Source organism: Chelonoidis abingdonii, chromosome 3 (assembly GCF_003597395.2).
Source record: "Chelonoidis abingdonii isolate Lonesome George chromosome 3, CheloAbing_2.0, whole genome shotgun sequence".
Classification (NCBI taxonomy): domain Eukaryota; kingdom Metazoa; phylum Chordata; order Testudines; family Testudinidae; genus Chelonoidis; species Chelonoidis abingdonii.
Window position 1 is genome coordinate 155,126,785 of NC_133771.1, and position 23,291 is coordinate 155,150,075.

General features: G+C 56.8%; 2 protein-coding genes across 2 annotated transcripts in view; one reads left to right on the plus strand and one right to left on the minus strand.

Moving 5' to 3' along the window:
* The window catches only part of NFKBIE (NFKB inhibitor epsilon), a 216,876-nt gene that overhangs the window by 58,227 nt on the left and 135,358 nt on the right, over nucleotides 1–23,291 (minus strand). The gene's annotated exons all lie outside the window — the stretch shown is intronic.
* Nucleotides 1–23,291, plus strand: part of LOC116819042 (uncharacterized) — a 52,450-nt gene that overhangs the window by 22,869 nt on the left and 6,290 nt on the right. Inside the window, exons 7-27 of the mRNA XM_032770397.2 lie at nucleotides 692–810; nucleotides 971–1,085; nucleotides 1,981–2,067; nucleotides 2,569–2,684; nucleotides 3,705–3,852; nucleotides 4,539–4,648; nucleotides 5,045–5,135; nucleotides 5,285–5,434; nucleotides 5,798–5,935; nucleotides 6,594–6,850; nucleotides 7,261–7,384; nucleotides 7,720–7,914; nucleotides 8,280–8,435; nucleotides 9,533–9,753; nucleotides 12,110–12,287; nucleotides 12,795–12,953; nucleotides 13,686–14,084; nucleotides 14,605–14,724; nucleotides 17,048–18,895; nucleotides 20,984–21,064; nucleotides 23,058–23,144. Of these exons, the coding sequence (XP_032626288.1) occupies nucleotides 692–810; nucleotides 971–1,085; nucleotides 1,981–2,067; nucleotides 2,569–2,684; nucleotides 3,705–3,852; nucleotides 4,539–4,648; nucleotides 5,045–5,135; nucleotides 5,285–5,434; nucleotides 5,798–5,935; nucleotides 6,594–6,850; nucleotides 7,261–7,384; nucleotides 7,720–7,914; nucleotides 8,280–8,435; nucleotides 9,533–9,753; nucleotides 12,110–12,287; nucleotides 12,795–12,953; nucleotides 13,686–14,084; nucleotides 14,605–14,724; nucleotides 17,048–18,895; nucleotides 20,984–21,064; nucleotides 23,058–23,144 (4,899 nt within the window). The remainder of the gene's footprint in view (nucleotides 1–691; nucleotides 811–970; nucleotides 1,086–1,980; nucleotides 2,068–2,568; nucleotides 2,685–3,704; nucleotides 3,853–4,538; nucleotides 4,649–5,044; nucleotides 5,136–5,284; nucleotides 5,435–5,797; nucleotides 5,936–6,593; nucleotides 6,851–7,260; nucleotides 7,385–7,719; nucleotides 7,915–8,279; nucleotides 8,436–9,532; nucleotides 9,754–12,109; nucleotides 12,288–12,794; nucleotides 12,954–13,685; nucleotides 14,085–14,604; nucleotides 14,725–17,047; nucleotides 18,896–20,983; nucleotides 21,065–23,057; nucleotides 23,145–23,291) is intronic.

The following is a 23,291-nucleotide window of genomic DNA, read 5'->3' on the forward strand; positions in this document are numbered from 1 at the left end:
ATCTAGTTTTACTGGGACTGTCTGTATTGGGGATGGGAGAGCAGGGGATGACTATTTGAGGGAGGATACCTGAGGCTGTAACCTGAGCCAGGAGGGGGCGGCAAAGGTAGGGGGGGAGAGGAGTGAGTCAGCTTCGGGGGAGGGGGTTCTTTCAGTTTTGGGCTGGCTGGAAAGATGCAGGGAACCCCAAGTCTGGGGTCTAAGCTCCTTGCCCCCCAGAGGGACCTGGCTGAAGGGTCCTGGTTGTACCTACAAGCCCTGCTTGGGACTATGTTCCTATCATCTAATAAACCTTCCGTTGTACTGGCTGGCTGAAAGTCACGGTGAATCTCAGGAAGTGAGGGTGCAGGGCCCTGACTCCCGCATACTCCGGGACACCATTTTAGGCAGTCCCATCACACCATCCCCTCTATAAACTTATCAAGCTCAGCCTTGAAGCCAGTTAGTTTTTTAACCCCCACTGCTCCCCTCGGAAGGCAGTTCCAGAACTTCACCCCTCTGGTGGGTAGAAACCTTTGCCCAATTTCAAGCCTAAGCTTGTTGATGGCCAGTTTAAATCCATTTGTTCTTATGTCCACATTGGCCCTTAACTGGAGCTGGAGCCAGGAGCTGATCTCTCCCGTGGGGACTGGCTGGTTGTGCTGGGCCAGGGAAGTTGGTGGGATTTCTCTCTTTCTCTGTCTGAGCCCAGGAGGAGCAGCAGTTCCAGGGCCTGCGTGAGGAGATGAACAGCCTGGCCCAGAAGCTGGAGAAGCACGGCAAGAGTGAGAGCAGGAGCATCTCCGCCCGGCGCAAGCACCTCAATAAAATGTGAGTGGGGAGGAGGCACAACTGCCTGGGGGCTGCAGGGCTGGGCACAGGGATGTCTTGGCCTGTGAGTCACGTGACTGTGGGAATGGCTAGGGAGGCCGGAGGAGGCTTCACCAGGCAGCACAATCTGCAATAGCCTCCTCCTGCTTTCTCCACCCAGGTGGCTGCGGCTCCAGGGGACCCTGAAGGAACATCATGAGACCCTGCAGCTGGCCCTGGAGGTAGCTGCCTTCCTCCAGCAAGCGGACACGCTCCTCAGAGCCATCCACGCCAAGGTACCGCTGAGGGCTCAGAGCAGAATCGGCTCCGGCCCCATCAATGGTTTGAGGGGCCCCGGGTGCCAGGATGGGAAGTTCTCACGCTAGGCTATCGGGCAGTTTGAAGAAAAGCCCACTCCTCTCTCAGCCGCTGACACCTGGGCTAGCACAGGGCTGGGGAGGGTGTGAAAGCAGTATTCTCCCCACCGGAAAGCCGGGCAGAAAGCCCCTTGCTTTGCTCTACAGCCGCCCTCAGCCAGCCCCTGAGCATCTTGATGGGTTGTTTCTGCTCCTTCATGGCCACCAGCTCTGCAGCTGCAGGCAGGATATCAAGGGAGTTAAGGAGGGAGAGGGGGACCCCCAAAGCAGCATAAAGGAAAAGAGCTTTGCTCTCCTGGCCAGTCAGAGTGTGAGCTATCCCACTGCCTGTGCCCTATCCCTATCAGGCACTGGGAACTGAGCTGAGGTGAGGACTCTCCCCAGCTCCAGGGTGTGAGCGGAGCCCAAAGTGAGAAGGAGGCCATGGGGGGGCCTGATGAGGGAATATCACACTCAGCCTCTTCTTCCGTGGGGGCTGTCTGTACTCCCAGGAAATGATGGACGTTCCCTAGCAGCTCTGCGAAGGTGACATTCTGGGGACTCCCTGCTCTAGGGCTGAGTCACCAGCTCCCCTGCCTGCTATGGAATGACCTCCCCCCTCAGCCAGACCCCTGAGTTACATCATTGCTGGTGCTGCGAAGGGTGATGGCCCCTGTCATTGGGGAGCAGGATTGGAGAAGGGGACTCCTGTGTGACATGGGGTGGAGGCTAGGATCACTCAGAGGGATCCAAATGGCACAGAGACACTGCAGAGAGCAGGGCCCTGTCCCCACCTTCCCCTAAAGGGTACAATGGCTGCTGCTTCTTTTTGCAGTGGAGGAACCTCTGTGGCGTGGGGAAGCAGGGAGACCCCGAGTCCAGCCGGGACCGAGACGTCAGGGATATTGCCAGCCAGGTCATGGTAAGTGTTGGCATTGCACTGTCCCATACTCACCTGAAATGTCTCACCTGAGAAGCAAGGCATACTGCGCATGCCCTGACGGGACGTCTCACCCCACCACCCGGCTTGGACATGGGCGTTACAGCCCCTAGCAGGATGTGGCATGGGTAGAATGGCCTGGAGTCAAACCCTCATCTGGCTGAACTGCCAGCATGAAGGGGTTTGACGTATGTCATGCCCTGAATCCTCTGTAATGGGGGTGGCTGCATCCAGGGCTGCCTTCAGCTGCCCAGACTGCCATCTCAGAGGTGCTGGATCTTGGGCAGGATTTGGGATGTGGAGAGGAGGGATCAGTGGGAGGGCTTGTTAGAAGGGAGCTGGGGCCCTGTATCCTGCTGTTCACCTGCCCCTGAGGGCTAACCCAGCATTCCCGAGGTAGCCTCTGTGCTCAGCTCTGGTCTCTGGAGGGGTACCCTCAGCCAGCCCCATTAGCTCACTTCATGCCCCCTCTCGCTCCTCCAGATGTTGGATGTGACTGTGTCCCAGCTCATCAGCCTCCATCCCAGCCTGGCAGCACGAGTCCTGCACAAACACCGAGATGTCAAGGAGAGCTGGGCCCAGCTTCAGCAGGTGCTGAGGTACAGCAGAGCCTCATAGCAACACACCCACCAGCATCCCTCCTAAACACAGAGCAAGCCCAGGGCTGAATTTAGCAACGCATGTGCGTTCACAGGGGTCACTTGTTGCCTGTTCCTGCCTCAAGACCTGGTGAGCAGAAGGGCATGTGACTTAAAGCATAAGGGAGCCAGGACTCCTGAGTTCTATTCCCAGCTCTGCTCTGGACTCATTGTGTGGCCCTGGAGGGCAGGTCCCCGCCCTGTTCTGTGCCTCAGTGTCCTCTTCTGTACACTGGGGAGAATGCTCCAGACCCCTTTGTTACAGGGGTGCAGGCTGCTTTGGTGGGAGGAGGCTCTGAGGGCAGATAGAGTGACCTATGAGATGCACCAGAGTAACCTCTGCCCTTTGAGCTATTATTTGATTGCCTTAGAAAGCGGGCTGCTTGAGTGTCTCAGCCAATCACAGGAGAGCGTAGCCAGAAACAGGCAGGGTGGCTTTGGGTTTACACATATGTTGGTTCCTGAGTGGCTGAAGTTGCTCTTCCCCGAGCTACAGAATCTGAATCCATGGCCATGGCTGATTCCCACAAGCTTGGTGGTGTGGGAAAGGCGTTGGCTTGGCCCATTCTACGGATACGTTCAAATCTGAGCTGCCCGCCATTGGGCAGGGGGTCGCTGGACCTGGGGTTTCAGCTGTGGGAAACAAGAGCTAGACTTTCCAAAGAGCTCAGCTCCGATTACACAGGTAGAGTCAGGCCATTGGGAGCTGCTGGGTGTACAGTGCTTTTGAAAATCTAGCCCCACATCTCCATCGTCTGCTGGATTCCTCCGTATTGGGGATCCCCACACCTGGCTGGAGCGGGGTCCTTGGGGCAGAACCCACATTGGCTATGGGCTGCAGTGAGCCAGACTCTGCTCCTGAGTCAACCCCAGAGGACTCACGGGGCCAGGACAGCTTAGGGTTCTCTTCCCCATTCGCTCTCCTCTTGCCTCTCACTCCCCTCCCCTCCCATTGTCCCGTGTGTGCTCCGCATCTCCCAGGAATGAGACGTCACCATTGCTGGCCCTGGTGAGCAGTTTGCCGATGGGAGAGACCGATGCCCTGAGCCCCGAGCAGACAGAAGCCGGCAGTGGGGGAGTTGCAGGGAGGGAAGCCGGAGACAAGCGGAGGAGGTTCCCATTAAGTGTGGTGAGTATGGTAGCTGGGACCTCTCTCTTTTGTCAGCCTTCCCCTTCCCTGCAACAAGAGCAGCCAAACCAGAGCCACTTCCCTTAGACACCCAGCACATGGGAAAAGAGCTTGAGCCCGTGAACCCTAAGTGACAGCTGCATGACCCCTCAGTGACCCCCTTGCCAAACCTTGGAACCCCCTCTATGAACGCTGACAAGCATGTGACCACGTAAACCTGAAACCTGTGTGCAGTGTCCCAGGTGACCTGTGTGTGGCGCTGAACACTGGCCTGTGGGATGGTCTGGGAGTGCTCTATGTGCCCCACCTCTGCACACACTTGCCCCTTCATGCATCCCCCACGCTGGCTCAGATCCCAATACACCTTTGCCCAAGCCAGCTTAACACATGTTTCTGTGTGTCCCTCTGGGCTCTGACCTGTGCCAGTCTGTGATGTCGCCCTGGCACATGGAATTCTAGAGAGGCGGCACAGCTGCACCCGCCCCACTCACAGCCCCACGGACCTGTCACCAGGATTTGCTTGGGACCCCATGCTGCTCCCAGGAGTGTCCTGTGTGTGGTGGCAGAGGAGTAGGTGATAGGCCTGGCATGGCGGGAGGCTGAGTTGGCTCTGTTGGTCCCCATTCCTCTGCCTGGTGTTAGCTGAGGGAGGAATCGGATCCTGGGAGGCTCCTATTGTGTCCTAGGTGCAGAAGGACTTTGCAGGGAGTGTGACGGAGCGTGTGAGAGGCGAGGAGGGAAGCCCGAGCTTGCCAGGAGAGCAGGCCACCCCTGGCTGCCACAGCAACAGTAAGAGGTACTGACTTGGCAGGCCGCTCCCAAGAATGGGGTCCAGGGGCGGGGTATAGGCCAGGTATTCCTTAGGAGGAGAGAGTAGGGTGGGGACCTAGAGCATTTGCTGGGCTAGGCCTGTTCCTTAGCTGTAAGAATCCATCCCCAGCTCCAGAACCTAGTCCCCACAATGGGTATAGCGGGCATGGAAGGACATGGGCACCTGGGGTTTCCCTGGCACAGGCAGCTTCCCCCATGCTCTGAACTTGTGGGGCCCCCAAGGTGTGGATACCAGCCCCTGCCCTGCTGCTGTAGCTCTGGGGCTCTGTGTGGTATGAGGCTGCCCTGGTCCTTTGGCATAGCCTGCAGGGGTCCCTGTGGTAGGAGAGAAACTGTCCATGACTCTGCCTCTCTCCTGCAGGAGGAGGAAACCCCCAGGACAGTCAGACACTGTGCGGGGCCCACCCCAGCAGGAGGCCCAGCTGCAGGACTTCTGTCAGGCTGCTAATGCGGTAACGTCTCCAATGAGCCAAGGCGCGTCCCAGCCCCTGTCCCCGGGTCCCAGCGCCGGGTGTTCCCCCGTGTGTCTCCCCCTCTGCTCACAGCCTCACCACCCCTCAGCTGGCAGTAATGTGCTGTCTCTCCCCGTGGTGTTCGGCAGGCCATGTCCCGGCTGAGGGAGAACGTGAGTCTCAGCATCCGGCTGAGCCAGATGGAGGACGCAGAGAGCCTGGAGGCGGCACAGACCCAGCAGGCTGCGCTGCAGCAGGAGATCCTGGGCAACAACTCCAGCATCGAGGCCCTGCGCCTGGTGAGCACCAGCTGTGGGGCGCGTGCTGTGTGGGACTGGGAGTCCCCCATACAACTTGCTGCTGGGGAGGCAGAGGGGGCACCATGCTGATGGCATCCCCAGCGGCAGGTGTTTTGTGTGACTGGGGTATAACACTGGTTTCTCACGCCAGGCACCTGGTGTGCCAGGAGGAGTTTCCTCTCTGCTGCCTTCTGGGGAGGGATGAGAGTGAGATCCATGCCCCCGTTGTGGCCAGGGTCAGGGGGGCGGGGAAGGGCAGATCCTTGTCCTTAGCATGTGCCTCATTCTCAGGCCCCTCTAAAGGATCGCGGAGCAGGACGCCCAGGTGGGCGTCACCTAACAGTGTGTGTCTGTGTCCCACAGGAAGGGCAGAAGCTGCTGTGTGGCAGCCATGGAGGGAGACCTCAGGTGGAAGGTGTCCTCCAGGAGCTGGAAGGGCTGTGGGCAGAGCTGCAGAGGACACACCGGGAGAACGGTGCGGTGCTGAGGGAGATTGATAAGGTGCATGGTGCCATCTGTCTCTGCCAGGCACGAGCCCGTAGCAGACATTGAGGGGCGTGAGCAGGGCAGGAAGGGGGTGCACAGGGACACAGGGACAGACCTAATGCAGGCACTGGTGGACAAGGCATCCCCACAAGGGTCGCTGTGGCCATTCTCTGGCTGTGCTGGTACAGGGGCCATCTCGAGCCTCAGCTGCAGCCCCCTGCAAGGGAGTCTCCCTGGGGAGTGTCAGCAGGGTGGGGGGTGATGGCCCTGGCCGGCCTCCCCCAGAGATCAGCCAGCCTAGTGCCACACACACTACCTAAGACAGGTGCCCTGTGGAGCCAGCTCAGGAAGTCTCTGCTCCTCCAGCTGGATTTGGCACTGCAGTGGCCTCAGTGCTGCACAGCCAGGACTGCCCCTGCTCTGTCTGAGATACCTGTAGGTGGGCAACCAGGTGCTGTTTGTGCTGCAGGATGGAGAGGACTGCGATGCTCCATGGAAACGTGCTGCCCTGGATGGGATAGCACAGTGCTGGGTCACACCAAACTGGCCTTCCCTGCGATGTGATGCCACGGCGCCCACAGGAGCTTTCGTTCCTGCCCACCTTGAGGCCGAGGCACAGGGGGATCTGCCCTGGGAGGTTCTGCCTGTCCCACTCTCCAATCTCTTCCTGCAGGTTCTCCAGTTGGTGGGAGAGCTGGATGGGGCTGAGCACTGGCTGCAGGGGGTGGCGAGCTCACTGTCGGAGCCAGCCACCATGAGGAGCCCAGAGGAGCTCCGCAGGGATCTCCAGGAGATCAGCTGCTTGGAGAACCAGGTCCTGTTGTGGGGCATCAAGCTCCAAGGCCTTCGGGAGGAGATGGGGAGAGAGCCCTCTGCAGAGCATGTGATGGCTGGGAAGATTCAGAGCAAGGTGGAGATGGTGGAGGAGAAGTGAGTCCTGGGGAGACAGGACTGGGAACCGGACTAGGGGGAGCGTCAGGCTACAGGAGTGGGAGTTAGTGTCAGGGGATGTGAGGAAGAGATGGTGTCGGAGGGGTGTGAGGGGATTCCCTGCTCTGGGGAGGATGTGGAATCAGAGAAGTGAGAGGGGATCTCCTGAGGGCAGCCTTGGGGAACTGGAGGGGACAGTGGCGTCAGAGAGGTGGGAGACCTCTAATGGGACAACTTTGGGGGTGGCTGTGTCAGATGGGTGGGAGCCCCCAAGGGGGCAGCATTGGGGAATGGCAACACTGAAGGGTTGGGAGGGGATTTCCCTGCAGTGGTTGGCATCAGGAGTAGGAGCCCCTTGTGGCGCTGCCTCTCTGTGTGCCCCTGTCCCACTGCTGCGTTTGCTGTGCCAGGTTGGGGTGCGTGCAAGCAGACCTGCAGCGGCGGGCGGAGGACCTGCGCGATTCCCTGGTGCTGTCTGAGTTCCTGCAGAACGTGCAGCAGGAGGAGGTGCTGAGCCAGAGGAACAGCACACTGGTGAGGAATGAGTGGGGATGGGCCTGGACTTGGGCCCCCATTGGGAATCCCATCCGTGGTGGTCAGTCTGAGTGGGGGGTCAGGCCAGCGGTGGGGATAACTGGAACCCTTCACTTTCCAGCATCACCCCCAGCAGCTGCCAGTGTCTGCTCTGAGGTGGGGGAGGCGCAATGGCCACTGACCTCGATCCTGGCTGGGGAATGGCTGTGACCAGCAACCCTGAGCACATGGTGAGGAGGCTCCACGGGACCCCTCGCAGGCCAGGTGGTGCCGGAGTCACCCCATGTGTCCCGGTCTCTCTCTAAAGCCCCAGTGTCTCTGTGTGTTTGCTTTAGCCAGGGACCAGCAGGCCGGGCTCCCAGGAGCCTGTGCACCTCCCCTTGGCCCAGGCTGGGCAGCACCTGAGCTGTGAGGACATGAGCAGTCCCCTGGGTGAGCTGCAGGAGGCTGTGGAGATGCTGAACGATGTGGTGAAGGAGCGGGAGCGAGTCATGGAGGCAGCAGCTGAGACTGAGAGTCTGGAGCGCCTGGTAAGGGACCTGGTCATGCAGAGCACAGCTGGCTTAGTCAGAGGTGAGGGCAGGACAGTAGAGTCTGACTGACTGGGGGGCTCCTTTGCATAGTGCCAGCCTGAGAGAGTAGGGTCTAGTGGTTAGAGCAGGGGGCTGGGAGCCAGGACTCCTGGGTCCTATACCTGTCCCTGGAAGGGGAGTATGTCCTAGTGGTTAGAGAAAGGGGTTGTGCACCAAGGCTGAGGCAGCTGATGCTAATGCTGAACAGTTATCCCTATTCCTCCTTTGCGCTCCGCAGCTAGCTAGCCCCATGAGACTCCCAGGATCATCTCTGAAGGGAGCTCAGCTCACACTGAGGTTCACCTCGCTTTTCTCTCTCCCAGCTGGCCAGAGTCTCCCCACGTATGGAGGCCGTTCGATGCAGGGCAGAGGCTCTGGCCTGCGATATCGCCCAGGTGGAGAGTGGCTTTGCCACAGTGAAGAGCGAGCTGGACCTGCAGGGGCTGCAGGGGCTGCTGAGCCAGCAGCAGGAGATGGAGGTGAGTCCCACAGACTGCGCCGCTCTGACTTGCAATGGTAAGTGGAGTCAGTGGCGGCCTCTACTAGCTTCCTGGGAGCCTTGCAGTGCCCTGCCTTTGCCAGGCACGTTGGAGGTAGGGGTTACCAAGGGTGTCAGGAGTAGAGACGAGGTCACCTCAGGGAGACTCTAGCCCTCAGGCCCAAGAGCCATAAGCCTTGGCCCTTTGCGGAGGGCTCGCTGGAATTTTCCAGCTGACTCTAGGCCTCTCCTGTCAACTCCCCCCGTGGCCAGGCAGGGAGAGGGGAAGGGATTGCGTCAGCCCCTGTGTGCCAAGGTCTGGCTGCCAACAACTCACACATCTTTCCACTCTGCAACGCCATAGAGGGAACCAGCTCCATGCAGAGCAGAGCGGAACTGTCTGCTGGGAAACTGGGATCTCCCTTCACCCTGCTGCTCCCCCACCCCCTGCTCCCCACAGAGCAGAGCTCCACTGTGCCTCCATCCCTGCTCCCTCACCCGCTGCTCCCCCGCTCCCCCATTCCCTGCTCCCCCACCCCCTGCACCCCACAAAGCACAGATCCCCTGTGCCCCTACAGCCTCCTCCCCAACCCCTGTTCCCCCATGCCCTGCACCCTTCAGAGCACAGCTCCCCACAGAGCATATCTCCTCCTGCACTTCCCATCCCCTGGGAGAGATGATAAAGCAGAGACTGCTCCATGGCCAGGGGCTCAGTGCTCTGAGCTCTTTATAGGAGGACGAGGTGTGGGTCTTAACTCTCTACACAGCAATGCTGAAGGGATTCAGCCTGGTGGCCTAGTGACTAATGTCCGCCCCTGCCATGCAGGGGGCCTGGGTTTGGGTCCCATCTCCAGGTGCCAGCACCTGAGGAAGTTAGCCCAGTGCTTTGTCCTGCCATGTTGATCCCCACCCCTGATCTTTTTCCCCAAGTGGTAGGGGAAGGAAACACCTTGGCAAGCCAAGTAGGCAGGATTGGTTCCCTCCTGTCTTCAGGCAGAGGGGCAGAAACAGACTCCCCCATGGGGAAGGGAGCCGCGAGCCCCCTGCTGAGAGGGTCTCTTTCAAGTGTTCAGAATCCTTTTGTCTTGTGTCCCCTAGTTCAACATGTCCGAGGCACTGGAGGGGGACATGGAGGAGCTGGAGAAGGCAGTCATCCACCTGGAAAAGCTCTGCCCAGCTCGGATGCATGACATGGGCCCAGAGATCCAGGGGACGCTGCAGGCCTGGGAGGAGCTGCGGAAGCTGGTGCTGGAGAACAAGGGCCATGTGCAGCGGGCTGGTCGGCTGCAGCAGTTCTTCAGGGATTATTTGGCCATGATGTAAGTGGCTGCAGCCTGCAGGGCAACCTCCTTTCCAACTGCCTTTGTGATCCAGCCAGCCTTGCCTGGAAAGCTGGGAGCCAGGGAGGACAGCCTGAGGGCTGGTGCTCAGTTTGGGGTTCACAAGTGTCCGGCAGGCATTGCTCTGTGGGGAGCAGGCTGGGGAGGTGCAAAGGGAGCTGGAATAGCTCCCTGGGGAAAGTCAGGTGTCCACAGAAACCCAGGATGTTTGCCACTCTCCTATTGCTCCCCAGGCTTCCCCACCATCTCCTGGCCCTTGCCTTCCCCTTCCTCCCATATTTTCCCTCAGCCTGTGTCACGGAGTCCCCGGGCGATGCTCTGGAACAGCTCCCCACAAAGCCAGTAAAGACTTTGGGGAGCCTCCTCTTCCTTGGAGCAGACTGTCTGCAGGGCAAGAAGCTCACACGTCTTCACCTCCTGGGTCTCTCCTTGGAGCATTCAGCATCCTCTGCCCCTCCGTGCGCGCTTCCAACAGTGAGCCACTCCAGGCGGGGTCCTGGGGAAGACCACAGGGTCCTGACCCTCCACTTTGCAGTCAGAATGTGACTCTTAGCCAGCCAGTAAAACAGAGGTTATTCGATAAGCAGGTGAAAGGTCCAAAAGCAGAGCTTGATAGGTAGATGGAAACGGACCCCTCGGCCAGTCCATTCTGGGTCTAATCATGAAGCATCTCCCAAATCTGGGACCTTGGTAGCAGTCCAATGTGGGTGCCTAGGCATGAACCTCGCAAGCTTAATTACCATTTGGATCTTATCGTCGGCTGCCGACCCGAGCGGACAGGAATTGACAGCGGCCCTGGCCTCGCGCTCTGGTCCGGCCCAAACTTCCCTGGAGGGACCCCAAGACACGCAGAAGCTCTGAGTCTACCCGGGCAAGGAAAATAACGCTCACTTCCCTTCCCCCGTCCTCTCTCCCCCGCAGGACTTCCCTCTGGGCTAACCTGAGAGTATGAATGCAATCTCTTTACATCACAATAACCAAGGAAGGGCCATGTGCCTCGCCTCTAGTCCACAAAGAGACAAACCCCAATGACCAGGAGAACAGAAATGATTCCTCGTCTCTCTTGCCCCTCCCGACCAGATTCCACTTGGTCGCTTGGCAGAGCTTTAACCCATCCGTAAGTCTAACACGAAAGAGACAGTATCGCCCTCCCCTTTCGTCGTCCTAGGCCTACCCAGAAAGAAAACTAAGTACAAGTCCCCTAAAAAAGAAAGCTTTATATAAAAAAAAGAAAGAAAAAAGACATCAAAATTTCTCTGTATCAAGATGACAATAATACAGGATGAATTGCTTAAAAGAAAAAAATGAATAAACAGTCTTAAGAAACATTAACCCTTAGCTATCTATTTATGACAGGGTCAGTGAGCCAGACCCCCAGGTCTGCACTTCACTCCTTGTCCCCAGGCAGCTCCAGACTAACAACCCCCTCCACCTCTGCTCAGCTCCTTTCCTTGGCCAGGAGGTCACCTGATCTCTTTATCTCCAACACCTTCAGCTGGCACCTTTGCAGAGAAGGGGCCCAGGCCATCAGTTGCTAGGAGACAGAGGGTCGGGCACTTAGGTGCACTGGCTCTTTGCTCTGCAGGCATCACACACCCTTATTCCACCACCTAGATACTTAAGAACTGCATAGGGGACACTGAAGCACCAACACAGTATTCAGAGCAAACATTAAGAACAGTCCCAGTTCGTCACAGCCTGCAGCCCTCACGTTCTCCCTTCCTCTGCCCCCTCACGCTTCCCTGGGTTCACCACAGAGCCTGAAGGTGCCCGTAGTCCCCAAAGGCAGCCTGGCTGTAGTCCTGGTGAGAACTATGGGTGACTATCTGTACTTGGGAAGCTGGAGCGCCACTAGCACAACTGTAGGGAAATGGCAGTGGGCAGCCTGTAGTGTCAGTCGCACTGCGAGCAATGGGAGGCGGTGGCAGAAAGTCACAGGAAAGCTGCAGGAGTCCATGGGAAGCTTTAACAGCACACCAAGTGCCACAACAGTCGCAGTAGCATCCTGCCACGTGGCACCTCTGTTCATCCCTCAGCCAGGGGGGAAACTCGCTGTGGAGACTGAGTTAGAGCACGGCTGTTCCTGCTGCCTTCCTTGCTCGCCAAATCCAGGGAGCAGGGGGCCATTCACTGAAGGGATGTTCTCTGGATAGTTGGACCTAGTGGAGAATCAAACTCTGGCGTGGAAGATCCAGCTCAGCCGGTGGCCTGGAGGGAGTTCTCCACCTGTGCCCTCCAAGGAAGGGGTGAGGAGAGGGGAGGAGAGCTGTCGGCAGCTGTATTCCCTCCAGTCTTCCCAGTGGCTCCTTATGGCCCTGCCCCCTTGTTTCTGCAGCTCCTGGACAGAGGACACAAGGGCTCAGATCTTTTCGGAGAGCGTGAGTGCTCATGGGCTCCCGGAGACTCAGTGGGAAGAGCTGGACAGGAAAATTGAGGCCAAGTTCAAGGAGTTTGAGGAGCTGGCAACCGCAGGGCAGACGCTGGTGTCCGAGGAGCACTACCTGAGTGAGACGGTAAGCAGGAGGTGGACTGGGGGATGCTTCACAAGCTCCCCATTGAAAACCCTTGGGGCTCAGCCTCTGGCTTGATACAGGGCAGATGCAACCTGCTGGGTCATCAGAGAGAAGAGTCGTGGGCACAGTGCCCAGCCAAACCATTAGCTTATGGGAGCCCAGTGAGAGAGACTTACAACAAGCCATTCAGTGCTCAGGAGGAGCCAGCCTCAACCGCCGACCTCGCCAGGGGCAATCAGACCATCCTGCTGGCTGGGGTGGTTACCCACGTGATGGATACTGAGCACAGACCTGCTGGGGCTCAGCTTTCTTCCCAGACCTGGCCCCAAAGGGCCCATTATGAAGTTGCTCCTGAAGAAAGCACCAGTCCCCGACGAAGGGTTCTCAGCATCCCACGCTCCCCATTGGCTTCTCTGTCCCCAGTCCCAGGCGGAAGTTGTGTTTGGGGAGCAGAAGAGGGGAGCTTAAGTTCTCACAGGAGCACTGGCATCTTTGCTCTCCCCTTAGATAAAGGAACGCCTGGAGGAGCTGCAGAGCATGCTGGGATGGGTGCTGGTGCGCTGGCGAGCACAGAAACACCACTGGGATGCTGGGAACAAGAGTGATGGCAAAAAGGACCAAGACGATCCCCTGGACTCTGCGCTGAGTGCGTCCCCCAGCTGCCAAGTGAGTCTGTAGCTGCTGTGGGACAGTCTGTGAGCAGGGATGGGTCAGGCCAGTGTTTGCTCAGCCCAGCTGAGAGGGCTCTCTCGGCACAATGAAAGGTATCTGCACAAGGTCAGCATGGGGCAGGAGCAGATACACAGGCATTGTGTCCACCAGGGCAAAAATCAGGGAGACTCACATAAACCATGGTGGCTGTTTCCATCTGGAGAGTCTCGGGGAAGCTATACACCACAGGCCTGATAGACGAAGGATGGGCTAGTGGTTAAGGCAGAGGACCAGCAGTCAGGGTTCTTGGGTTCTAGCCCTGGCATTGCTAGTCACTCTGCAGGCTTGAGTGACTCCCCGCCCTGCTCTGTGCCTCAGTTACCCCACTTGCAATGCAGGGATAATGCTCCTGATCCACCTCCCTAAATGAGGGGGAGGGGCTGTGAAGCTGAATTAACCAATGCCTGTAAAGCACTTGGAGATCCGTGCATCCAGACTGCCTTTGGCATCCAGTGCTGTCGTGTGAGAGTCCCAGGGTTCGTGCATGGGGAGTCCACCAAATCCCACTGTGCACCCATAGTGCAGAGAGGTGCAGGAGGGGGCACAGCAGAGAGGGCATGGGATGGGGAGGAACCAGATGTAGGGCAGGGGGGGACGGTGGCACAGGGGAGGGAAAGGAGGTGCACAGGCCAGAGAGCAGGCCATCCCCACAACCCTACGTCTTCATCATCTTCTGTTGCTTCCCAGGACCCATGCGCCGAAGCAGATGGCATTCTGGGTGCTAACACTTCTAAAGGGCCTCAGCCCACATTGTGCTCCCTCACCCCACTGCAGGGGCCCGGGACACAGCTCCAGAGTCGAGAGAGAGAAGTGGCCTCTCCTTCCACCCCATCTATCCCCGATCCACTCCAAGGGCTGGAGCAGAGCTGGGAAGATCCTGGTGACTCCACCCCACTGGAGGTGGAAACCCCCAAGGAGACTCTAGTTCTGGATCCCTCAGAGACCCCAGTGCTGCTGGTGCCACAGCCTGGGCCTAGCAGCCTGGGCGGGACAGTCAACTTGATCTTGAGTATTGGCAAGAAGGGGGAGAAGAAGCTGCAGCTGGTGCAGCCTGGAGTGATGCCGGGGGAAGAGTCCCTGCACAGGGTAGGTGATGCCATGCTGGCGGGACACGGCTTTGCAGGGCTGCTAGCTTGTGCTGTGCACAGCGGGCTTGGTGCGAGGGGAGACAGGAGAGACCACGTTTCTCGATAGAGCTGCCTGGGGGAGCTGTGCCCTAGGGCAGAGCTTGTCCAACTGCTGGTGAATTCAGGGGTGTGGCTTTGTAGGGCTTGGAAACTGCCAGGTGCACTTGGAAGGGCATGGCAGACTAGGGGTGTTTCTGAGTGAACTCGGACCCCAGGGGCTGAGGTTGAGCAGCAGAGAGCTCAGGAGATTCTCAGATGACTCAAGAGCAAAGCAGGCGGACTCTCTGGACTAGAGAGCCCCAGCCCTGGCGCCCCTGCCACTCAAGATGGGAGATACAGAACAAGCTCCCTTGGATTTCAAGCAGGGGGCTGGCCTTTAGCACTGTGGCACCTCTCCTCCCCTCCTCCTCCTCGCTGTAACAGGCCACCCGCGCTCCTCCCTCAATTTTCTTTTTGTGTCTCTCTTTCCCCACACTCAGCTCCCTGGCACTAAACCCTCAGGCTGTAAAACCTTTTGGAAGCGTTGCCAGGGGCTTTTAGGAAACACTTTGGGTAGTTTAAAGCGAAAGAAAAAGCCATCTCGCCGGCCCGTGGAAGAGGTAACGTCCCAGGGGCTGCATGCCGGGCACAGTGGCTGCATGGCATGAGCTTGCCCTATACTAACGCACTGTCCCATCCCTGCGAGTCCCTCTGTGTCCTCTCTCTGACACCACTCCTGGTGCGCCCTGGCTCCCGGCCGAGAGGCCAAGCTATGGCTCATCCCCCTGCTAGAAGGGCTGCAGCAGTGGAGGGGGTGGACAGGGAGGGCCCCATGCTATCCTGATAACCCAGCCACGAGAAGTGGCCTCCCGAGGGCTGCCTGGTATCACAGTACTCCGCAGAATGAGATCAGTGCACCAGCTGGCCCCGGGGGCTAGGGAATGGGCTACTGGGCCTCTCACCTCTTGGACACCAGTTGCTGTCTGGCCCCTCTTAGTAAGTGGTTTCCATCTGCTGGTGTTGGGAGGGAAATGAGCCGGAAGGTCTCAGTCCAGTCGCCAGGGGGCAGCTCTCCAAGCCCACAGTCCAGCTAGTGGTTCCTGTCGCCAGCCTGAGCAAAGAGGCCAAGACCTGAATGTGCCAGGGAGTCCTGAAGCAGACTGGTGGAGGGAGGGTGTGTTGCATGAGCCAGGCCTGTCCTGGGGATACCTAGAGGCTTCAGGGCTGTGAGGCAGGCACTGTTACTGGTGCTGCTTTCACACAGAATTGTGTTTGTTTAATGCTCCCTATCTTGTGTATTTCTATCCTGGGGGGGTTGCCAGGAGCTCTTGAAATGAGCAATAATCCAGCGCAGAGAAGCTGAGCAGGTCCCTGTGTGCAGCATCTCTGGACAGTCACAGGCTTAGGGCAGGTGCTTAGGTCTGAGGCAGGCTTAGGGCTCAGTGTTACGTGAGCTGGGCTGGAGCTTGGAAGCAGAGCTGTGACCTGACCAGGGCCCCTACAGGAATAGTTCATTCACTTGGACAGGACAGAGGAATAGGGAGCCAGCCAGAAGACTTGGGGATAGCAGGCAACACCCAGCCTTGAATTCAGGGAAGTGCTGATCCATTCCCCCTCCCACAGGAGGATGGAGGTCTTTGCCAACATCCTCTCCCAGCCTCAGGCTGCACAGACCTGCTAAAGGATCTGCCCGTTCCAGTGGGAAAGGCCAGGAAGCTCTGTGAGCATGGAAGAGGGGGAGGTGTCTTAGAGCAGGGCTGCCCAACTTACCGCCCGTGGGCTGTACACAGCCAACCTGAACGTTTCATAAGGCCCATGGCCGGTTTGAACACAATATATTAATGGCTGGTTCATTAGCATTTTGTCTTCATGTTTATATAGACAATACTGTACTTAGAAACACATACGAAACAAGCTGAACTTAAAATATAAATCAATACAGGTGAATTTAAATTTTATTAAAATACGTAGAATGTTTTTAACCGACACCAGGTTGTGGGTAGGTTTCTGTGGCCCTCTTGTAAAATAAGGGTGAGAAGCACTCGCTTAGAGAAAGAAACAGGCACCTTTGGTAAGTGGTGGGGAATGTAGGGACAGAGCAAGTCCCAAGTGTTCAGAGTCCTCCCACTTGGCACAAACAGGAGGGAGTGAAATCCTAGAATCGGGGCCCCAGCAGTGACTGACTCTCTTTTGCTAGATGGGCTCCAGCCAGCAAAGGGTACAGGGAGGGGATCTGTGCTGTTCGAACGATGCAGCCAGCCTCTGCTATACTGGGCCAGCCAGAGGGCATGCGGGGTACTGCACCACAGCCTGCAACTGCTAGCCTCTGTAATATGAAGGGGCAGCCTACTATACTACATCTCCCAGGATGCCAAGCCACTGAGCTCCCTGGAAGCATTGCATGCTGGGATCTGCAGTCCCTCCAAGAACATGATAGGTGATGGGGGCACAATTAGGAGCAGGCCAGCTGGTGAGTTGGCCAGTGCAGCTAGCGTGACCAGACAGCAAGTGTGAAAAATCGGGACTAGGGGTGAGGGGTAATAGGTGCCTATATTAAACAAAGCTCCAAATATCGGGTCTGCCCCTGTAAAATTGAGACATCTGGTCACCCTAAGTGCAACCCCTATTACGGCAGCATTGGGTTAGCCCTGCACTAGAACATGATTGTGGGAGCTGGTCCCCCACAATGAAGCCAAGTGACCATGGCATCCTGGAATGCATCTTGGGCTGCCTGACCCTGCTGGCCACGGTGTGATGAGAATGAGGCTTACTGTGATGTGTGACTGACAGCTGGGCAGGAGGTGCCATGTGCTAGTGCATGCCGTTAAGGACCCAGCACATGAGTGAGTCCAGGGCTGTGCCCACCCAGGCAGGTGTGGGCACTAGTGACTTGAAGCGGTTGAATGGTAGGTCTCACGTTTCCCCCACCCTTGTGTTTCCCAGGTGAGCACCTATCTGCATGTGAAAGAGAAAGAGACGGATCAAGATGCCACCTGCAGGAGCTCGACCATGCCACGGCCAGCCAAGCGAGCGCCCACTGTAGCCCATGCTTCCCTGGTCCCAAGCCCCAGTCCTGAGGCTGCCTTCCACACCCTGCCCAAGATCAGCTCCAGTTCCCTCCTCAGCAGCCTGAAGAGGAAGGATCAGGCAAAAGCAGAGGATGCTAAGCTGTTCATGCTGCAGGGCATCATGGGAGCAGGTCCCAGCAGGCTGCGGCCTTTGCTGGAGGAGAAGCATAATCCCAGCAACACTTGGCCTCCCAAGTGCAGCAGTGGGAAGAAGTTGGCAGGGGGGCCTCCGAGCCCCAGGCTCGGGCAGCTGTTGGACCTTGTGAAGAACCCACTGGGGAGGGCCATTGAGGCAGAATGTGGCATTGTCAGGGAGGCACCTGGGGGCCCCAAAGCTGAATTCCTGAGCCAAGCCTGGGGGTCCAGCAGTTCCCAGCTGGCAGTGGCGAAGAGTGCTTGCCGGCACCTTTCCCTGGGGTCTGTATTGAGCTTGGAGTTGCCGAAGGACCTGGGTCTCCTTGGTAACGTCCAGGACGCCATGAAAGTAGCGCAGAAGGAGGTGCCAGGAAGGGAGGAGGTGAGGCAGGACGGTGGGGTGATTCCGTGGGGCACCAGTGGGGCAGAAAGGGAGGCAAATGGGGCCAGCCCGCAGAAGGAGACACTGAAGCAGCCGCTGGCCACATACCAAAGGGATGCTTTCAGGAAGGCTCCTAAAAGTGAGAGAGGCACCTGGTTCGAAGAGGTGAGCTTCAACCCAAGCTACCGCAGGCCAAAGGCGCACGGCGTTGGTGCCACTCCCTGTGGGGAGGAGCGATGGACTCCCAGGAGCCAGGGCAGTGGCAGTGATGATTTCCTGGACTTCAGACTGAACCGGCTCTCCCGCATCAGCGTGCTGCACGAGCAGATTGGGCTCGAGTGGGACAAGCTGGCAGCCACGCTGGGCACATCCAGCAGTGCGAAGGCTGAGAAGACAGCAGGCTTCAGACCCAGACTCGGAGAAGCAACTAAGGCGGAGCTCAGGCCTTCTCCCACTAAGCACACGAGTGGTCCCAGAGGGGCCCCCAGCACAGCGAAACCAGAGCATCCCACAGTGAATGGCAAGCTAAAGGAAGATCCCCCAGAGCATTGTCTAGAGCCTGCCCCCTTCCAGGAGGCTGCAGAGGGAAGCCTCATGGCATGCTCTGGACAGTGTACAAACCTACCGACCCTGCTATCTGTGTCTGAGTGCCAGCTTGGTGCCCAGCCGTGTGGTCTGGCGTCAGCAGGGTTAGACTGCCAGGGCCTGGCTCCAGACAGAAGGGCGGCCATATCAGGGTTGTCCAAAGGGGCAAAGCTCCCAGGCTCAGCCGAGGTTTGCCACCCCGACCACGAGTTGTTTGAAGAAGAGGAGGAGGAGCTGCAGGCCATCTGGAGGAACGTGGAGGGGCGCAACAGGCAGAGCGCCTGTGCGAACACTGATGTCCCCTCCACATCAGGGAACAAGGCAGACAAGGCACAGAGCCCAGAGGTTTCCAGTGGGAAACTGATTCTAACATCAGCGAATAACATGCTGGTGGCCAAGTTCACCCTTCCCACCTCCACCCAACTCCTTCAGAGTCCAGACGGGGAAAGAGGCACCAGTGATGGGCACGGTAGTGAGGGCAGCCCACGCAGGTTCTGGGCGTCCTTCCCCTGTCAAGACGATCCTTGTGGGGCAAAGGAGTCTGCATCCATTGGATCAGTGGAGAGCACCTGCCCACAGAACCAGCAGACGCATCAGGAAGAGGACAGAGATGTTGGCAAGGTTAGTGAGCTTTGTGTCCTGTTCCTTAGGGGTTGGAGGAGACCTCCCAGAAGCTGTACTGTCTTTTTCACACACTCTCAGGCACTGCAGTGGTGAGGCCAGATACCTAGAGATTCCCTGCTTTATCCCAGGCCTCTGAGCCACAATTGCCCTGGCTAACCTGCTCCTGCACTGGCCACAAAGGATCACTCGTGAGCAGCACGTGGGGTTTAGCTGGATGTCCAAACACCATCTCCAGCCTGTGCCAAGGCTCAAAGCCAGACCTCACCCACAGCCATCAGCAAGGTCAAACTCAAGCGTTTCAGCACCAAAATCACCTCTCCTGCCACTGGAGCTGAAGCAGTAATTCTTTTAGCTGGAAGTCAGTAGCAGGCTGAGTCAGGTGCAGAGACTGGCCACTAGAGGGAGATGTGATCCTATGCTCTAATCCAGGGGTTCTCAGCCTTTTGTACTGGTGACCCCTTTCGCACAGCAAGCCTCTGAGTGCGACCCCCCCTTATAAATTAAAACACTTTTAAATATATTTAACACCATTATAAATGCCGAAGGTAAAGCAGGGTTTGGAGTGGAGGCTGACAGCTCGTGACCCGCCATGTAATAACCTTGTGACCCCGAGGAGTCTCAACCCCCAGTTTGAGAACCCCTGCTCTAAGCCAGTGGCTCTCAACCTTTCCAGACTACTGGATCCCTTTCAGGAGGCTGATTTGTCTTGTGTACCCCCAAGTTTCACCTCACTTAAAAACTACTTGTTTACAGAATCAGACATCAAAACAGAAAAGTGTCCTAGCACACTGGTACTGAAAAATAGCTTACTTTCTCAGTTACCATATAGTTATAAAATAAATCTACTGGAGTTTAAATACTGCACTTACATTTCAGTGTATAATATATAGAGCAGTATAAACAAGTCATTTCCTGTATGAAATTTTAGTTTGTACTGACTTTGCTAGTGCTTTTTCTGTAGCCTGCTATAAAACTAGGCAAATATCTAGATGAATTGCTGTACCCCCAGGAACAGAGGCAGCTCCAGGCACCACACGCCAAGCATGTGCTTGGGGCGGCATGCTACAGGGAGCGCTCTGCCAGTCGCCGCGAGGGCGGCAGGCAAGTTGCCTTTGGCGGCATGCCTGTGGAGGGTCTGCTGGCCCCACAGCTTCAGCGGACCTCCCGCAGGTGTGCTGCCGAATCCACAGGACCGGGGACCTCCCGCAGGCAAGCCACTGAAGGCAGCCTGCCTGCCATTCTTGGGGCAGCAAAATACCTAGAGCTGCCCCTGCCCAGGAAGATCTCTATGTGCCTCCGGGGTACACATACCACTGGCTGAGAACCATTGGTCTAAATGGCAGATCACAGATGGCATGCACAAATGCATGTCTGCTCTGCACATGTGCTTACTGCAGGCGTGTGCACAGTGTGAAGCTATGGCGAGGCAGGTACTTGGCTTTGAGCCTGTGTACAAGGGCGCAGTCTTGCCCTGTAATGACTTGATGCACCAGAAGGATGACAGGTGTATGAGTGCCAGCCATAGGAGTTCTCCTGTAGCTTGAGTGAAAGAGGACTGTGTTTTGGAACTGAAGGGCTGGGTTCTAGTCCTGGTGATTTCTGCAGCAAGGTGGATTTATAACCCTATCAGGACAGAATTGTATGCACAGGGCTTACTGCAAATCCAGGCCAATGTGAGGAAGATGGTCTCTGTGCTGTGATTCCCTGCTTTGCAATTCACTGCTGTCTTCTGATCCCAGAGGCCATCGATGGGGTTGGAAGAACCTTGTAGTTAATGGGTCAGGGATACAGGATCCCAAGAAGGTCCCATTGCACAGCACCGCACTGTCACCCCTGAATCTGCGCAGCATTGATCCTGCCCACTAGGTCCGGAAGGGCAGCATTTGTCCCCATCAGGACACACATGGCCCTGTTATAATCCCTCTGACAGAGACTTTGACCCCAAACGACCCATTTGCCATTGCAGGCTTCAGGTTATGCTCCTGGCTGGGTCTGGGACCCCCTGGATTGCTGGCTGCAGGGAACTGCACACCCAACAGCCCAGTGGTGCTGGGGCTGCTTTGCTCATTGCCTGTCTCCTTGCAGACGCCCCCCAGTAAAGTGGAGTTTCAGATGATGGAAGGGACGCTGGAAAGGAAACACATGTTGCAGACGGGAGGCAGAAAGGTACAGTAGGAGCTGCCCAGCCTTCTCTGTGGGCCCTGAGCTACATGACTGCATTTTGCTTCTTTAACCTTATCAGTCTCTAATCACACACCCACTATGTTAGAGACACTGCCAGAAATGGGTCCCATTAGGCTCCCAAGTACATACCTAGCCACGCAAGTCAGTGGCCCGGTTCTCGAAGGTGCTGTCACCCAGCAACGTCATAGAATATCAGGGCTGGAAGGGACCTCAGGAGGTCATCTAGTCCAACCCCTGCTCAAAGCAGGACCAATTCCCAACTAAATCATCCCAGCCAGGGCTTTGTCAGGCCAGGCCTTAAAAACCTCTAAGGATGGAGATTCCACCACCTCCCTAGGTAACCCATTCCAGTGCTTCACCACACTCCTAGTGAAATAGTGTTTCCTAATATCCAGCCATCCATTGTCTTCACTGCAAGGTGTGGGGTGCACGGCACTCCTGGCAAAGCAGCCTGGCTGTGCACGCAAGGACCTAATGGGAGGTCCCCATTGTTGAAAATCTTGGCTCCTGTTTTGAAGATAAAATGTATAAAACCCCCAAAGGGGAAATTCTGCCCATCTAAACAGCTCCTTGAGCATTTCTCCAGCTGCTTCCAAGCTGTGGAGCTGGTGATTTGATCTCCCAAGCTACCCAGAGCACTTCTCACCAGTGGTACTTACCTTCTTTCTAATCAGGGGAAGCCGGTCCTTAATCAGGACTGCAGTTGTGTAACACTTCAGTGCATGGCTTTGATTATAGGATCTAAGCAGTTGCTGAGCTGTTATTAAACATTCCCTAAACGAAATTGACCCTGGTCAGCATCCACAGCATGGAGCTAGCAGCTTGATATTCCTCAGGATACCAGTCATTTATAGCAGCTTCTAAGATTGTACAACCCCACTCAGGCCCCCCTGCCAAGCAATGGTATCACATTGGAGTCAATCTACAACATGCCCAGTGACATGCCACAAACAGGGAGGAATTAGTGCTTGGACATCAAGGGCCAGATCTTTAGCTCTTGTAAATGGGTGCAGCTTCACTGAAGTCAATGGGCCGGATCCTCAGCTGCTGTGAATCAACACAGTTCCATTGAAGTCAGCAGAACTCTACATTGATTTATGCTAGCTGTGAATCTGGCCCTAGGTCTGCTGCGTTAACAGCACCCAAACGTGTGTTTGCAGGATCTCTGGGAGGGAGCTGCACCAAAGCAAGCTCGGCCAGGACTGTTTTCTGCAGCGTAGTGGCTGTGTAGGGACTGGCAGGCACTGAGTCTCCCTGCTGTCTGCGGGCTTAGCCCTGTGAACACTGGGCCTGCAGGGACCCGAGGGCTTTTTGAGGATGATAAATGATTTTAACTCCCCAGAACATGAGCCCTGGACTTACTTAAACTCTGTGTCAAAGGAAATCAGCCCTAGACACACACTTGGTGTTTACGCTGTCTCTATCCCCTTGTCTGCACTTGAGAGCAACCCTGATTCAGCCATTGGCAGGGGGAAGCAATCAGCGTAACTGTGCCTGTGCTAACTGCAGACAAGGACAAGCTGTGATTTGTCCTGCTTGTGTGTTGGTGTCTTTCCCAAATTAAGTAACCCAGGTTTGCATCTTTTAGCCAGCCTGGGGCCCCATCCTGCTGCTCCCACAGTCTGCAGTGTTAGTTATATGCTCTCGGAGATCCTGGAGCATCAGCTGGCATGTTTCAGTGCTGCAGCTGGAGGAGAAGGGTGCTGGCAGGGAAGAAGAATCCCAGGAGCTGGCACATTTGTACCTCTCCAGATTCCTGACCTATTTGGCAGTGCCACAGAGATCCCTTGAGCTGCCACTACTGTTTAATGGCCCTGTCACTAGAAAGCACCAAGATGCACCACTTTCCTGCTAACTCATCAGAGCAGGAGCAGCATAGCAGCCTGGCACTCTCCCTGGACAAGAGAAGAGCTTCAATGCTGACCCAGCCAGGCCTCACTCGCTTCACCTTTGGCCTCTGCTTCTGATCTCTTAGGCAACCTGTCGCACCTGGAACCTGTTCCATGCAGTGCTGATGAGGCAGACACTGTGCTTCTACCAGGACAGGAAGGACACTCTCAAGGTGTGGTGTGCAGCTGGGCCCCTCCCAGGGAGATGCAGGGTGGGGATGTGAGACTGACAGTGAGGACAGAGTAGTGTCCACTGGTGAGAGCAGGAAGAATGGAGGCCAGGACTCCTGGGTTCTGTTCTTGGCTCTAGGTGGGGGAAG